Genomic DNA, 18368 nt, shown 5'->3' with positions numbered 1-18368 from the left:
GCATAGAAGGCCCTCATTGTTCCCCACTGTGTTTGGGTTAGTATATTTGTACTCCGCATGCATTTTTCACCATTCTTAATGTCTAAAGAATCAATATGTTCTTATAAAATATAAACACAGAAATACTGGACATTTTTAACTCTATTATGGTGATGATTTGACAAAATTACAGTCATTGAATTGGACTTGCGTTTTTCTGTTTTTCGTAGCGACCTCTCGTCCCCCTACCGGTCTCGGTCTTGACTGACTCGATTTGCTCCGGTCTTGAATCGGTCTCACTTTAGGTGGTCTTGAACACAACACTGGATTCAGGAACAACTGTCTTCACCGGCGAAACGAATGAGACATCGAAGTATTCAGGATATTCCTTGAACACTTTTCTTCCAGCACTTGGGCTGTTGTTACATCGCATACGCTATCACAACAGCTGTGAGTCACTTGACTGTCATTCAGGAAAAACCTTCCTTGATCAGATGATGTGTGAAAATATCACAGCGTAATAAAACAACTCGACACAATGCACATCTAAGAAGTACTATACATAATTATTGAAGACCCACGTTAATGACCGTATATATTTAGGTTTGTATTAAGTATCAAGGTAAGGTGACTCTTTCAGTTACAAGCATTCAATTTTGCAATCACATACATTTTGGGGGATTTGTGTCGATTTTGTGCCGCTTTCAAGTAGATGTTCTGTATTGTTGGGAGCAAGGTCCCAGTGATGTACTGGGGTGTCTTCAACACCCTCTGGTCGTGAACGGAGCAATTCCAGTACGAGGCCATGATGCAACCAGTCAGCACGCTCTCGATGGTGCAGCAGTTTTATTTGGAGAGGACCTGGGGTGGCATGTCAAATTTCTTCAGCCGCCTTAGGAAGTAGAGACGCTGTTGCACCCTCTTGACAAGGGTGGTTGGTCCATGTCAAGTCCTCGGTGATTACGTTGGACATTGAGGAGGCATCATCCTTTATCATACTGATCAACCAATTGATTACCCTTGATTGAGGGAAAGAAACTACAAAACCTAAAACAGCAGAGAACCCCCCTACTCTTACACACCACTGTGTCCCAATGCATCCTGTCAGCTGGAGTCTGAGGCGCTAAACCCAGCATGGGTGTGGTGTAATTGTTCCTCTCCCTACTCTCCACCTCCACCCCCCCCCCGGTTCTGGGCTGGTTGGATGGGAGAGCAAAGGTGTGTGTGTGCAACAAGCTCTCATATTCTCACTTCAGAATTATACGTTCATCCGCGTTCTCCAAATATCACATTTCAAAGTTGCTTCAAACGTGTTTTTGTTTGCTCCTGCGGCACTGTATAGTTCCATTTCTCCAGAAGTCAAATTTTGAAGTTAAGGGTTAAGTTTAGGCACTCATTCCAAATGTTTAAGGTAAGTTTTAACCCTATCCCAAACCTTAACCATTTGGAATGAGTGCCTCAACTTAATGTTTTACCTGAAAACACAAGCCTACTTGATGGTAATAGCACGCACTGTTGCCGCTAGTGGATGGTTTTGAAGTCATTTCCTGATGTCCTCAGGACATGGATAGACGTCCAATTTCGAAGTGAGTCTTGAACGACCTCCCTGGAGGGAGAGTATTGAAAAGAAGAGGAAGTGTCACGCTCGCTGTCTTCGTGGAAATGACCGGAACAAGGCGCAGCGTGGTGGGCGTACATTTCTTTTTATTATGAATGTCGCCAACAAAAACAAGAAACAACAAAAACTAACGTGACGCTGACTAGGGCTATACAGGCCACTAACACACACAACTACCTACAACTAAGGTGGAAAAACAGGCTGCCTATGTGTGATTGCCAATCAGAGACAACGATAGACAGCTGTCCCTGATTGAGTGCCCACCCTAGTCACACTACGGCCAGGGCGTGACAGGAATAGGGAAAGAGAAGGTCACCACAGCCTGTTTAGATCTGGTATACACCTTTTTTTCTGATTCAACATCAACATCACTTGTTAGGAATCTGAGTCAAAATGGTATTATGTAGTTCCTCAGGTTGGCGAGGTTTATATTTTTGGAACTATTGCATTGGCTCCATTGCACCAGTTAAGTTAAATTAATTGGTAAGACTCCTTTTCTTCAGAGAAATCTGTTTTCTTTTTAACTCGTTTTTTCCGCTCTTCTTCATTAGTTTCAAGCCATGTTTGCTTAATGTCTCACTCGATCTTGCTCTTCCATTCTCATGTCTCTTACTCACCTGGCCTCAACTGTTCCATTCACTCTGGCTTCACCCTTTCTTTTTCTCTCGCTCTTCTTCTCTTTATCTCAACCTAAACCTATGCATCTCCCCCGTCTTTCACAACTAGGAGACATAACTGAGAGATGAGTAGAATACTTGTGGTGTATTGGCTTCTGGAGATAGACAACTTCCATTCAACATGATTCCAACCTACAACCTTCATTCAATACAATTCCAACCTACCTTGACTTTAGTGCTATCAGAGATGCCATGGCAGTCACCAGAGTACTTGGCTCTTTTAAGCTTGTATATTTTAGTATTTATTAGGATCCCCAATTAGCTGCTGCCGAGGCAGCGGCTACTCTTCCTGGGGTCCAAACAGGATACAACATAACAAATAAAACACATAATATACATTTACATTGCAATTTAGCAATTCAGCAGATGCTCCCATCCAGAGTAGCCCATAGCTGGTGCATTCATCTTAAGATAGCCAACCCCATAACACAGTTGTATCCCAACCACGTATCATATAAATAATACAATGCAAAATACAACACAAAGTGCATAAAAATGTCTGTGTGTCTCTTTACAGTCCCCATCGTGCCATAGGGTGTTCTTTTATTTGTAAAAATCATCTGGTTTTATTGCTAGCTTGAATTACCTGGGGTGGCAGAGAGTTCCATTTAGTCATGGCTCTATTTAACACGGTGTGTTTCCCAGCCTCTGTTCTGGATCTAGGGACTGTGAAGAGTCCTCTGGTTGCATGTCTTGTGAGATACCGATGAGTGTCCAAACTGTGTAGAAAGCCACAACTTCCATTCAATGGGATTCCAACCTAAAACCTCTGTACAACCTAATTCCAACCTAACCTTGACTTTAGTGAGTGATATCATAGATGACATGGCAGACACCAGAATTTGGGGCTTTTCTAAGCTTATGGAGAGAGCCACGACCTTCACTCAACTTGATTACAACCTAACATTGTCTTTAGTGAGCGCTATCAGAGATGCCATTGGCAGACAACATCAAAAATGCTGATGCGACTTCAGTTCTCCCTGCCAAGGCTTATGAATCAAAGTCTTTGGCATATAAAACAGGTCATCATTGATCTATTGTAAAAGTCAGCGACATACAGGTGACCTTGTGACCTTCTAATAACCATTGCCATTAGAAGTGCCAGGGTCACGTGAATAAAAAGCAGGCTCCTTACTGACGTGGAGAATAATACAGAGCTGATGTAATTATGATAATCCTTCCTTAAGTGGCGTACATTTTCTTTGCGCTGCCTTTGACCTTCTAGAAGGAAGACGTGCCTGAGGCAAAGCCTTTGAGTGGAATACAGGAAGTGTTTGACAGTGAATACAAAAGGAACGGGTACAATGAATGAGGGCAAATGTCGTTCGCAACCTCGCGTGTACTAACCTTGGTGTAAATTCACAATTCAAAATAACTGGAATAAATGGAACAAGGATTATTTTTCAGGTGAGTATAAACAGTGCCTTCAGAAAGTATTCAAACCCCTTGACTTATTCCACATTTTATTGTGTTACAGCCTGAATACAAAATAGATTAAATAAATAAAAAATCTCACCCATCCACACACAATAACCCATAATGAAAGTGAAAACATCTTTTTAGGAATCTTTGCAAATTTATTGAAAATGAAATTCAGAAATCTAATTTACATAACTATTCACACCCCTGTCAATAGTTTGTAGAAGTGCCTTCGGTGGGGTTTACAGCTCTGAGTCAAAGAGCTTTGCACACCTGGATTGTAAAATATTTGCCCATTACTATTAAAAAAATGTATTCAAGCTCTGTCAAGTTGATTGTTGATCATTGCTAAACAGCCATTTTCAAGTTTTGCCATAGATTTTCAAGCCAATATAACTCAAAACTGTAACTAGGCCACCCAGGAACATTAAATGACATCATGGTAAGCAACTCCAGCGTAGATTTGACCTTGTGTTCTAGGTTTTAGTCCTGCTGAAAGGTGAATTTGTCTCCCAGTGTCTGTTGGAGAGCAGACTGAACCACGTTTCTCTGTTCTTATAGCTTTATTCCGTTTCTTTTTATCCTAAAACACTCCCTAGTCCTTGCCGATGACAAGCATACCTATAACATGATGCAGCCACCACCATGCTTGAAAATATTAAGAGTGGTACTCAGTGATATGTTGTGTTGGATTTGCCCCAAACATAACACTTTGTATTTAGGACAAGTTAATTTCTTTGCCACATTTCTTGCAGTATTACTTACAGTACCAGTAAAAAGTTTGGACACACCTACTCATTCAAGGGTCTTCCTTTATTTTTACAGTTTTCTACATTGTAGAATAATAGTGAAGACAGCAAAACTAACACATATGGAATCATGAACTAACCAAAATAAATGTTAAACCAATCAAAATATAGTTTATATTTGAGATTCTTCAAAGTAGCCACCCTTTGCCTTGACAGCTTTGCACACTCCTAGCATTCTCTCAACCAGCCTCATGAGGAATGTTTTTCCAACAGTCTTGAAGGAGTTCCCACATATGCTGAGTACTTGTTGGCTGCTTCACTTTCCTTCACTCTGCGGTCCAACTCATCCCAAACCATCTCAATTGGATTCAGGTCAGGTGATTGTGGAGGCCAGATCATCTGATGCAGCACTCCATCACTCTCCTTCTTGGTCAAATAGCCCTTACACAGCCTGGAGGTGTGTTGGGTCATTGTCCTGTTGAAAAACAAATGATAGTCCTGCTAAGAGCAAACCAGATGGATGGCGTATCGCTGCAGAAGACTGTGATAGCCATGCTGGTTAAGCGTGTCTTGATTTCTAAATAAATCACTGACAGTGTCACCAGCAAAGCACTCATATGATTCACGGTGGGAACCACACATGCAGAGATCATCCATTAACCTACTCCACGTCTCACAAAGACAAGTCGGTTACAACCAAAAATCTCAAATTTGGACTCATCAGACCAAAGACAGATTTGCACCAGTCTAATGTCCATTGCTTGTTTCTTGGCCCAAGCAAGTCTCTTCTTCTTATTGGTGTCCTTTAAAAGTGGTTTCTTTGCAGCAATTCAACCACAAAAGTCTGATTCACGCAGACTCCTCTGAACAGTTACTGTTGACATATGTCTGTTCCTTGAACTCTGTGAAGAATTTATTTGGGCTGCAATAAGAGGTAACTCTGGGTCTTCATTTTCCTGTAACTTCTCTTTGCTTATTTGAGCTCTTCTTGCCATAATATAGACTTGGCCTTTTACCCGAATAGGACTATCTTCTGTATACCACCCCTACCTTTTCACAACACAACTGGTTGGCTAAAACGCATTAAGAAGGAAAGAAATTCCACACAAACTTTTAACATGCATTCCAGTTGACTACCTCATGTAGCTGGTTGAGAGAATGACATGAGTGTGCAAAGCTGTCATCAAGACAAAGGATGGCTACTTTGAAGAATCTCAAATATATTTTGATTTGTTTAACAGGTTTTTGGTTACTACATAATTCCATATGTGTAATTTCATAGTTTTTATCTCTTCACTATTATTCTAAAATAGTATAAAAATAAACAAAAACCCTGCAATGAGTAGGTCTGTCCAAACTTTCGACTGGTACTGTAAGTGCTATGTTGCTGACAGAATGTATGCTTTGGAATATTTTAATTCTGTACAGGCTTTGTTCTTCTCTCTCTCTGCCATTTAGGCTTATAATATGGAGTAACTACAATGTTGTTAATCCATCCTCAGTTCTCATAACGCAATCATTAAACTCTAACTGTTTTAAAATCACCATTGGCCTCACTGAAATCCCTAAGCAGTTTCTGTCCTCTCCGGCAACTGAGTTAGGAAAGATGCCTGTATCTTTGTAGTGACTGGGTTTATTCATAAACAATCCAAAGTGTAATTAATAACTTTACCATGTTTCAAGTAATATTCAGAGTCTGATTTTACATTTTTTACACATCTACCAAATCTGTGTCCTTCTTTGCGAGGCATTGAAAAACCTCCCTGATCTTTGTGATTGAATATGTATTTGAAATTCACTATTCGATTGAAGGACCTTACAGATAATTGTATGTGTGAGGTACAGAGATTGGGTAATCATTCAACCACTAGTATTGAACAACAGAAAGAGTTGATGCAACTTATTTGGTAATCACATTTTTACTTCTGAACTTATTTAGGCTTGTCTTTACAAAGGGCTTCAATACTTATTGACAAATTTTATTAATTTCAAACATTTTCTTCAAACAAAATTCCACTTTGACATCATGGGGTATTGTGCATAGATCTGTGACACAAAATCACAATGTAATCCAATTTAAATTCAGGCTGTAACAAAAAAGAAGGAAAAAGTGAATGGGTGTGAATACTTCCTGAAGGCACTGTATAGTAGTATACAACAAGGTACAAAAGAAAAAGGTACATCTAACTTGAAGAGTTTTGCTTATTTTATTCAAGTGGTCTCACTGGTTGCTTTGTGCCGACCTGCATCAGAGCTTGGAAGATGAAATATGGGCCATTTGTATTCCTTGTTTCAATTGCATGTCCAACAGCAAATAAATAAATAAAAAGCCAAAAAACAAAACAAAAAAATCTGTGATTGATTCCTCTTGTCCCTCTGCATCTTTATCCGGCTTTATGCCTCTCTCTTAAAACCAGATCCAAATTCCAATTTGTGTTGTTGTTCTTTTGCTTTCGCCTTGGCTGTGGACTAAGGGAAGCGTGTTTGTTTCTGTCTGTTTTTCAGAGTGGGTATCCTCAAGGGTACAGAAGTATTGAGTCCTGTGTGTCCTACTCTCCTTTCACAATTTTCCTCAGTCAGAGAGAGCGTGCAAGCTTGCCACACAGCCTCTTACGGGATTGGGGCAAAAAATCTGTGCATTTTACTTCAGTGAATCCCACACGTAAAGAACAATATGTTCGCAGTTTGAAGCTGTATACATTTTCAGCCCACTAATTTGACAAAGGGTTCACAGCCCCCCCAAAACAAGGGTGCTCAGCCACGAAGGAAAGTAAGACGGCGAGAATTCCAAAAAAACAACATTGTCTGTTAATGGAGAGCTGATCTCTCTGGTACTTTACCCTTTATTAGGTGTTACAAAATGTTTTCTGGCTGCTTCGCTTGCTTTTGTGCTACCACTAATGACTGGAATAAACATTGATTTCCAAACATTTAGCCTCGTTACTAGTGCTAACCTCATCCACCCCATATTGTTTCCTCTGAATTGACTCTTAAATTAATTATACAAATGAGCATCCTTTGAACCCTTTAATTTAACTGTCCGGTACTTCAAACCCCGACATTAGCTGTATTATCTTATCATCAATCATGGCCTTTCAATTCTTGTAAAGAAAAAAATATATAGGCTGCATTAAAACAGACGAATAGGTCAGCTCTTGGAAGGGGGGGTTCGTCTGATGACATTTGAAATGCGGCAAAAAACAGAAAAGAAAGGGAATGAAAAAGAAGATAGGATTCTGGCTCTCATTTGCCGAGCAAGCGGCCTTCGGAGGGGGGCTGCAGTCTAACTGACAGCGCTGTCGACGGCAACGTTTTTGCCGGCGGTAACATGACATCGCCGTGGAGACGGGCCGGAGTGAAGGGAGATAAAAGAGTTCTATGACAAGTGAATTAGAAGTGAGGGCCAGAGATGTGTCTCCCAGAAAGGGAATAACAAGACGGATAGACGGTGTAACACACAGAGGAGAGGAGCAAGGGAGTGAGAGATGTATGTCAACGAGGAGGATAGAAAATAAAGAGAGAGACAGTGAGGGATATGGACATTGAGGGAAAAGGAAGGGGAGACGGAGTGAGTTGAGAGGAGGAGAAGAGATGGAGTGCAATCCTCAAAGACAGGCAGTTGGAGAGAACTGGAGAGGGTGAGCGAGAGATGAGATATCAGGAGGGGGAAAGGGAGAGAGGGAGGACGAGATGGAGTGTCTGCATATGAACTGCATTGTTGGTTAAGGGCTTGTAAGTAAGCATGTGACAAATACAATTTGATTTGAAAGAGAGGAAGGGGGAAAGCAGAGCAAGGTTCAGTGAGACAGAGCAAGACAAGGGATAAGAGAGTGAGGGATGGATTCACACAGAAAAAAGGGAGATTAAAAGAGAGAGAGGTGTTGCCTGGGGTGGTCTAGTGGTAAACACCACCCCCTTCAACACATACAGTACCAGTCAAAAGTTTCGACACACCTACTCATTCAAGGGTTTTTCTTTATTTGTACTATTTTCTACATTGTAGAATAATAATGAAGACATCAAAACCATGAAATAATACATACATTTGGAATCATGTAGTAACCAAAAAAGTGTTAAACAAATAAAAAAATATTTTATATTTAAGATTCTCCAAAGTAGAAACCCTTTGCCTTCATGAGGAATGCTTTTCCAAATGTCTTGAAGGAGTTCCCACATATGCTGAGTACTTGTTGGCTGCTTCACTTTCCTTCACTCTGTGGTCCAACTCATCCCAAACCATCTCAATTGGGTTGAGGTTGGGTGATTGTGTAGGCAAGGTCATCTGATGCAACACTCCATCACTCTCCTTCTTGGTCAAATAGCCCTTACACAGCCTGGGGGTATGTTGGGTCATTGTCCTGTTGAAAAACAAATGATAGTGGGACTAAGTGCAAACCAGATGGGATGGCATATCGCTGCAGAATGCTGTGGTAGCCATGCTGGTTATGTGTGCCTTGAATTCTAAATAAATCACTGACAGTGTCACCAGCAAAGCAACCCCACAACATCACACCTCCTCCTCCATGCTTCACGGTGGGAACCACATGTGGAGATCATCCCTTCACCTACTCTGCGTCTCACAAAGACACAGGGGTTGGAACCAAAAATCTCAAATTTGGACTCATCAGACCAAAGACATATTTCCACCGGTCTAATGTCCATTGCTCGTGTTTCTTGGCCCAATCGTCTCTTCTTCTTATTGGTGTCCTTTAGTAGTGTTTTCTTTGCAGCAATTCGACCATGAAAGCCTGATTCACACAGTCTCCTCTGAACAGTTGATGTTGAGATGTGTCTGTTAATTGAAGTCTGTGAAGCATTTATTTGGACTGCAATTTCTGAGGCTGGCAACTCTAATGAACTTATCCTCTGCAGCAGAGGTACCTTTGGGTCTTCCATTCTTGTGGCGGTCCTCATGAGAGTCAGTTTCATCATAGTGCTTGGTGTTTTTTGCGACTGTACTTGAAGAAACTAGAATTTTCCACATTGACTGACCTTCATGTTTTAAAGTAATGATGAACTGGCGTTTCTCTTTGCTTATAGGAGCTGTTCTTACCATAATATGGACTTGGTCTTTTACCAAGTAGGACTATATTCTGTATACCACACCTTCCTTGTCACAACACAACTGATTGTCTCAAACGCATTCCACAAATTTACTTTGAACAATGCACACCTGTTAATTTAAATACATTCCAGGTGACTACCTCATGAAGCTGGTTGAGAGAATGCCAAGAGTGTTCAAAGCTGTCATCAAGGCAAAGGGTGGCAATTTGGAAGAATCTCAAATATATTTTCATTTGTTTAAACACGTTTTTGGTTGCTGATACCATATGTGTTATTTCATAGTTTTGATGTCCTCAGTATTATTCACAATGTAGAAAATAATAAAAAATAAACAAAAACCCTTGAATGAGTAGGTGTCCAAACTTTTTACTGGCACAGTATGCTTATCCTCACCACATAGATTTGAACCCTGTCACAAACCTTTGTGTCTTTACTGTCTTCTCTTCATTAAAAACATACTAAAATAAAATTATGAAAGAGGGGTGTAGAATAATGATAGGGAGGACAATGTGTCGCTTACTGGTGGCGTTGGTGAGCCGAAAGGTGACAGAGCTCTCCGGGATGTCACACACGTTGCGAACAGTCACCTCGCACGTGTAGTTTGCAAAGTCCTTTGGCCTCAGGTTCTTCAGCTTCAGCACCTTGGTCTCCCCCTGCGTGACATAAAACATTGACTGGTCACACAGATATAACAGTAACACACCCTCACTGACCGCATGTGAATAATCTTCACAAAAACACAAGCACACAGTACATTTACACAATCTCAGACACACACCATAAATACCCTGTTGGCACATTTCTAAATGCACGTTTAACCCTCCTGCTGTGTCCCGGTCGAATTGAATTGTCTCTCTGAAAAATGTAGTTCATTTAATCTGATTGTCATAAGGTTCCATGACAATGTCCACACAGGGCATCTGAACAAACAAAACACATTTTGATGATTTTCATAACATTTTGGGTGTTTTGTTTAACTTTTGTACACCTGTGGTGTTCCCGGTCAAAAATGACTGGTCATTAGAATGAATGGGTGAGACTACAATTAATGTATAAAATTGAGTTCAGGCACATGTCCATTCATCAGATGGACACAGTTCCTCTCCCAGGCCCCCACACGCATGTATGCTTGAGCACACACACACACCTCACACCCCTTCTTGGCTTCCACGGGAACCTTTCCCCAATAGAATCTTTCCCCCATGGGAACCAAACCTGTTCGCATTCTCACAAACAACCGCAACATTGTTTCAATAATATATAGAACTTTTCTCGCAGCTCTGGTATATAAAGTTTTTTTGAGGACTTGCTCACAATTCATTCTGTGGCAGCACAATGACCTAATGATATACTGTATGTGAGGATCTTGATCATATCTTTGATTATGACACCGGTGAGGAGGAGAGAGACCAGGAAACTGACAGTGAAGATGCATTAGAGGAGGAAGTGTCAGAAGTTGAAGACAACACAGAATATGATCCAGACCAAGAGACAACCGATGTGGAACAATCCAGTGATGAGGAAGAGGGCCGCTCTGAGGTTGTTGTTACATTCGGTCAAAGAATGGGAATTTGTCCTGGTCTTCATCCCCATCTGAGAGGAGAAGTCAGCTTTCGGCTGAAAATGTTCTCAGGATGACCCCAGGGTCAATGAAATATGCCATATCCCAGGATGATGGCATAAAATCCTGACACTATTTAAAAATTTCAAAGCAAATCAAATGAAATTTTATTAGTCACATGCGCCGAATACAACAGGTGTAGACCTTGCAGTGAAATGCTTACTTAAGAGCCCCTAACCGACAGTGCAGTTAAAAAAAAATATGGATAAGAATAAGAGAAAAGTCATTAAAGAGGAGCAGTAAAAAAAATAACAATATATACAGGGGGGTGCCGGTACAGAGTCAATGTGCGGGGGGGGACCGGTTAGTTAACTGCTTATGGCTGCAGAGGCAGTATTGAGTAGCTTGGATGAAAGGCGCCCAGAGGTGCCCATAGTAAACTGCCTGCTCCTCAGTCCCAGTTGCGAATATATGCATATTATTATTAGTATTGGATAGAGAACACTCTGAAGTTTCTAAAACTGTTTGAATGATGTCTGTGAGTATACCAGAACCCATATGGCAGGCAAAAACCTGAGAGAAAATCCAAACCGGAAGTGGGAAATCTGAGGTTGGTCGATTTTCAACCAAGCCCCTATTGAATACACAGTGGGATATGGATGAGTTTGCACTTCCTACGGCTTCCACTAGATGTCAACAGTCTGTAGAACCTTGTCGGATGCCTCTACTATGAAGTGGGGCCGAAGGAGACAGGAATTAGTCAGGTCTATCATGACCTGGCGATGCTCATACCATGCGCGTTCACATGAGAGGGAGGGAGCTCTGTTCCATCGCACATCTGAAGTCAATGTAATTCTCCGGTTGGAACGTTACTGAAGATTTATGTTAAAAACATTCTAAAGATTGATTCAATACATCGTTTGACATGTTTCTACTGACTGTTACGGAACTTTAGAAATTTCGTCTGCTTTTAGTGAACGCACTTCCTGACTTTGGATTTGTTTACCAAACATGCTAACAAAAATAGCTATTTGGACATAAATGATGGACATTACCGAACAAAACAAACATTTTTTTGTGGAAGTGGGAGTCCTGGGAGTGCATTCCGACGAAGATCAGCAAAGGTAAGTGAAGATTTATAATGCTTTTTATGAGTTTTGTTGACTGCACAATTTGGTGGGTAACTGTATGGCTTCCTTTTGTGGCTGAACGCTGTTCTCAGATGATTGAATATTGTGCTTTTGCCGTAAAGCTTTTTTAAATCTGACACAGCGGTTGCATTAAGAACAAGTGTATCTTTAATTCTATGTAACACATGTATCTTTCATCAAAGTTTATGATGAGTATTTATGAGATTTGATGTGGCTCTCTGCAATTTCTCAGGATATTTTGGAGGCATTTCTGAACATGGCGCCAATGTAAACGGAGGTTTTTGGATATAAATATTTACTTTATCGAACAAAACATATATGTATTGTGTAACATGAAGTCCTATGAGTGTCATCTGATGAAGATCATCAAAGGTTAGTGATTCATTTTATCTCTATTTCTGCTTTTTGTGACTCCTGTCTTTGGCTGGAAAATGACTGTGTTTTTCTGTGACAAAAACATATTGTTTGTGGTACTTTCGCTGTAAAGCCTATTTTAAAATCGGACACTTTGGTGGGATTAACAACACGATTACCTTTAAAATGGTATAAGATACATGTATGTTTGAAGAATTTTAATTATGAGATTTCTGTTGTTTGAATTTGGCGCCCTGCACTTTCACTGGCTGTCGTCATATCATCCCGTTAACGGGATTGCAGCCATAATAAGTTTTAAGGTAGTATGTACATGTAGGTAGAGTTAATTAAAGTGACTATGCATAGATGACAACAGAGAGTGGTAGTGGTGTAGAGAGAGGGGGGGGGGGGGCAATGTGAATAGTCTGGGTAGCCATTTGACTAGATGTTCAAGTCTTATGGCTTGTGGGTAGAAGCTGTTTAGAATGACTAGGGTGGCTGGAGTCTTTGACAATTTTCAGGGCCTTCCTCTGACACCGCCTGGTATAGAGGTCCTGGATGGCAGGAAGATTAGCCCCAGTGATGTACTGGGCCGTTTGCATTACCCTCTGTAGTGCCTTGCGGTTGGAGACCGAGCAGTTGCAATACCAGGCAGTGATGCAACTAGTCAAGATGCTCTTGATGGTGCAGCTGTAGAACCTTTTGAGGATCTGAGGAGCCATGCCAAATATGTTCAGTCTCCTAAGGGGGAATAGGTTTTGTAACTTCACGACTTTCATGGTGTGCTTGGACCATGTTAGTTTGTTGGTGATGTGGACACTAAGGAACTTCAAGCTCTCAACCTGTTCCACTGCAGCCCCGTCAATGAGAATGGGGGAATGCTCGGTACTCTTTTTGCTGTAGTCCACAATCATCTCCTTTGTCTTGATCACATTGAGGGAGATGTTGTTGTCCTGGCACCACATGGGCAGGTCTCTGACCTCCTCCCTATAGGCTGTCTCGTTGTTGTTGGTGATCAGGCCTACCACTTTTGTGTTATCGGGAAATTTAATGTTGGTGTTGGGGTCGGGCAGTCCTGAGTGAACAGGGAGTACATGATGGGGCTGAGCACGCAGCCCTGAGGCGCCCCTGTGTTGAGGGTATCAGCGTGGCAGATGTGTTGTTACCTACCCTTACCACCTGGGGGCGGCCCGTCAGGAATTCCAGGATCCAGTTGCAGAGGGAGGTGTTTAGTCCCAGGGTCTTTAGCTTATTGATGAGCTTGGAGGGCACTATGGTGTTGAACGCTGAGCTGTAGTCAATGAATAGCGTTCTCACATACAGTTGAATATGGAAGTTTACATACACTTAGGTTGGAGTCATTAAAACACATTTTTCAACCACTCCACAAATATCTTGTTAACAAACTATAGTTTTGGCAAGTCGGTTAGGACATCTACTTTGTGCATGACACAAGCAATTGTTTACAGACAGATTATTTCAGAAAATGATGTCAAGGACTTTAGAAGCTTGTGATAGGCTAATTAACATAATTTGAGTCAATTGGAGGTGTACCTGTGGATGTATTTCAAGGATTACCTTCAAACTCAGTGGTTCTTTGCTTGACATCCTGGGAAAATCAAAAGAAATCAGGCAAGACCTCAGAAAAAAATTGTAGACCTCCACAAGTCTGGTTCATCCTTGTGAGCAATTTCCTAATGCCTGAAGGCACCACGTTCATCTGTACAAACAATAGTACGCAAGTATAAACACCATGGGACCACGCAGCCGTCATACCGCTCAGGAAGGAGACGCGTTCTGTCTCCTAGCGATGAACGTACTTTGTTATGAAAAGTGCAAATCAATCCCAGAACAACAGCAAAGGACCTTGTTCCGATGCTGGAGAAAACAGGTACAAAATTATCTATATCCACAGTAAAACGAGTCATATATCGACATAACCTGAAAGGCAGCTCAGCAAGGAAGAAGCCACTGCTCCAAACCGCCATAAAAAGCCAGACTACGGTTTGCAAATGCACATGGGGACAACGACCGTACTTTTTGGAGAAATGTTCTCTGGTCTGATGAAACAAAAATAGAACTGTTTGGCCATAAGGACCATCATTATGTATGGAGGAAAAAGGGGGAGGCTTACAAGCCGGAGAACACCATCCCAACCGTGAAATACGGTGGTGGCAGCATCATGTTGTGGGGGTGCTTTGTTGCAGGAGGGACTGGTGCACTTCACAAAATAGATTGCATCATGAAGAAAGAAAAGTATGTGGCTATATTGAAGCAACATCAAGACATCAGTCAGGAAGTTAAAGCTTGGTCACCAATGGGTCTTCCAAATGGACAATGACCCCAAGCATACTTCCAAAGTTGTGGCAAAATGGCTTAAGGACAACAAAGTCAAGCTATTGGATTGGCCATCACAAAGCCCTGACCTCAATCCCATAGAAGATTTGTGGGCAGAACTGAACAAGTGTATGTGAGGAAGGAGGCCTACAAACCTGACTCAGTTACACCAGCTCTTTAAGGAGGAATGGGCCAAATTTCACCCACAATAATTTTGTGGAAGGCTCCCTGAAAAGTTTGACCCAAGTTAAACAATTTAAAGGCAATGCTACCAAATACTAATTGAGTGTATGTAAACCACTGGGAATTTGATGATAGAAATATAAGCTGAAAAAAATCATTCTCTCTACTATTATTGACTTCACATTCTTAAAATGAAGTGGTGATCCTAACTGACCTAAGACAGGGTATTTTTACTAGAATTAAATGTCAGGAATTGTGAAAAACTGAGTTTAAATGTCTAAGGTGTATGTAAACTTCTGACTTCAACTGTAGGTGTTCCCTTTGTCCAATTGGGAAAGGGCAGTGTGGAGTGCAATAGAGACTGCATCATCTGTGGATCTGTTTGGATAGTATGCAAATTGGAGTGGGTCTAGGGTTTCTGGGATGATGGTGTTGATGTGAGCCATGACCAGCCTTTCAAAGCATTTCATGGCTACTGAAATGAGTGCTACGGGTCGGGAGTCATTTAGGCAGGTTACCTTCATGTTTTTAGGCACAGGCACTATGGTGGTCTGATTAAACCATGTTGGTATTACAGACTCGGACAGGGAGAGGTTGAAAATGTCAGTGAAGACACTTGCTATTTGGTCAGCGCATGCTTGCAGTACACGTCCTGGTAATCTGTCTGGCCCTACGGCCTTGTGAATGTTGACCTGTTGTTGACCAAAGGTCTTCCAGTACAGCTGGTGCTCTCATACATGTTTCAGTCTGTTTTGCCTCGAAGTGTAGAAGCGTAGAAGTAGTTTAGCTCGTCCGGTAGGCTCCTGTCACTAGGCAGCGCTCGGCTGTGCTTCCCTTTGTAGTCTGTAATGGTTTGCAGGCCCTGCTCACATCCGACGAGTGTCAGAGCCGGTGTACTACGACTTGATCTTAGTCCTGTACTGACACTTTTCCTTTATGGTGGTTTGTCAGAGGGCATAGGGGGATTTCTTATAAGCTTCCGGGTTAGAGTCACACTCCTTGAAAGCGGTAGCTCTAGCCTTTAGCTCAGTGCGGATGCTGCCTGGGATCCATGGTTTCTGGTTGGGTTATATACGTACGGTCATGTGGGGATGACGTCATCGATGCACTTATTGATGAAGCCAATGACAGATGTGGTGTACTCCTCAATGCCATTGGAGGAATCCCGGAACGTATTCCAGTCTGTGCTAGCAAATCAGTCATGTAGCTTAGCATCTGCTTCATCTGACCACCTTTTTTTTATCTAGTCACTGGTGCTTCCTGCTTTAATTTTTGCTTGTAAGCAGGAATCAAGAGGATATAATTATGGTCAGATTTGCCAAATGGAGGGCGAGGGCGAGCTTGGTATGCATCTCTGTGTGTGGAGGATAGGTGGTCCAGAGTTATTTTCCCTCTGGTTGCACATTTAACATGTTGATATAAATGAGGTAAAACTGATTTAAGTTTCCCTGCATTAAAGTCCCCGGCTACTAGGAGCTCCGCCTCCGGGTGAGCATTTTCTTTTTTGCTTATGGGCGGAATGCAGCTCATTCAATGCTATCTCAGTGCCAGCCTCTGACTGTGGTGGTATGTAAACAGCTACAAAGAATATAGATGAGAACTCTCTCGGTAGGTAATGTGGTCTCCAGCTTATCATGAGAAACTCTCCCTCAGGCGAGCAATGGCTCGAGACTTCCTTAGATATCGTGCACCACCTGTTGTTTACAAAAATACATAGACCACCGCCCCTTGTTCTATCCTGACGGTACATCGTATAACCAGCCAGCTGTATGTCGATATTGTCTTCGTTCAGCCACGACTCCGTGAAGCATAGGATGTTACAGTTTTTAACTTATTTGGGCTGCAAGCCCGAAGCCGGGCACAATATGACAACAGCCACTTCAAGTGCAGGGCGCGAAATTCAAAATATATTTTTTTGAAATATTTTACTTTCACACATTAACAAGTCCAATACAGCATATGAAAGATAAACATCTTGTGAATCCAGCCAACATGTCCGATTTTTTTAATGTTTTACAGCGAAAACACCACGTATATTTATGTTAGCTCACCACCAAATACAAAAAAGGACAGACATTATTCACAGCACAGGTAGCATGCACAAAACCAACCTAACTAACCAAGAACCAACCAAACTAACCAAGAAACAACTTCATCAGATGACAGTCTTATAACATGTTATTCAATAAATCTATGCTTTGTTCGAAAAATTTGCATATTTGAGCTATAAATCAGTTTTACATTGCAGCTACCATCACAGCTACCATCAGAAATAGCACCGAAGCAGCCAGAGTAATTACAGACACCAACGTCAAGTACCTAAATACTCATCATAAAACATTTCTGAAAAATACATGGTGTACAGCAAATGAAAGACAGGCATCTTGTGATTCCAGCCAATATTTCCGATTTCTTAAGTGTTTTACAGCGAAAACACAATATAGCATTATATTAGCTTACCACAATAGCCAGAAACACAAGCCATTTACCAGCAGCAAAAGTTAGCGATCGTAACAAACCAGCAAAAGATATATAATTTTTGACTAACCTTGATAAGCTTCATCAGATGACAGTCCTATAACATCAGGTTATACATACACTTATGTTCTGTTCGAAAATGTGCATATTTAGAGCTGAAATCAGTGGTTATACATTGTGCTAACGTAGCGTCTTTTTCCCACAACGTCCGGATATTTTTCTGACACTCACATATTCTGACCAAATAACTATTCATAAACATTACTAAAAAATACATGTTGTATAGGAAATGATAGATACACTAGTTCTTAATGCAATCGCCGTGTTAGAATTCTAAAAATGACTTCATTACGACATGCAGTTTACGTTATGGCGAGAGCGTGCCCAAAATCTGGGCGCAAACTACTAGTTCACATGTTCGACAGATATATGAAATAGCATCATAAAATGGGTCCTACTTTTGATGATCTTCCATCAGAATGTTGTACAAGGGGTCCTTTGTCCAGAACAATCGTTGTTTGGATTTAGAATGTCCTCTTCTCCAGTCAATTAGCACGGAAAGCTAGCAAAGTGGCGCGAAGCTCTCCTTCCTGAACATACGCAGACAAAGCAACACGCCTAACGTCCCGAAGAAATTTCAATAATCTAATAAAACTATATTGAAAAAACATACTTTACGATGATATTGTCACATGTATCAAATAAAATCAAAGCCGGAGATATTAGTCGTCTATAACGACAGCTTTACAGAAGGCAATACCAGGTCACTTCTCACGCGTTCCAGAAAACAGGAAATTG

At 41.3% G+C, this 18368-nt stretch overlaps 1 protein-coding gene across 1 annotated transcript in view; it reads right to left on the bottom strand.

The window, feature by feature from the left end:
* Positions 1 to 18368, bottom strand: part of LOC139562913 (MAM domain-containing glycosylphosphatidylinositol anchor protein 1) — a 407306-nt gene that overhangs the window by 146867 nt on the left and 242071 nt on the right. Inside the window, exon 6 of the mRNA XM_071381072.1 lies at positions 10027 to 10159. Coding sequence (XP_071237173.1) covers positions 10027 to 10159 — 133 coding nt within the window. The remainder of the gene's footprint in view (positions 1 to 10026; positions 10160 to 18368) is intronic.

This window comes from Salvelinus alpinus, chromosome 33 (assembly GCF_045679555.1).
Source record: "Salvelinus alpinus chromosome 33, SLU_Salpinus.1, whole genome shotgun sequence".
In the NCBI taxonomy this organism is placed as follows: domain Eukaryota; kingdom Metazoa; phylum Chordata; class Actinopteri; order Salmoniformes; family Salmonidae; genus Salvelinus; species Salvelinus alpinus.
Note: the sequence above shows the minus strand (reverse complement) of the source record. Positions and strands in the feature narration are given on the sequence as shown.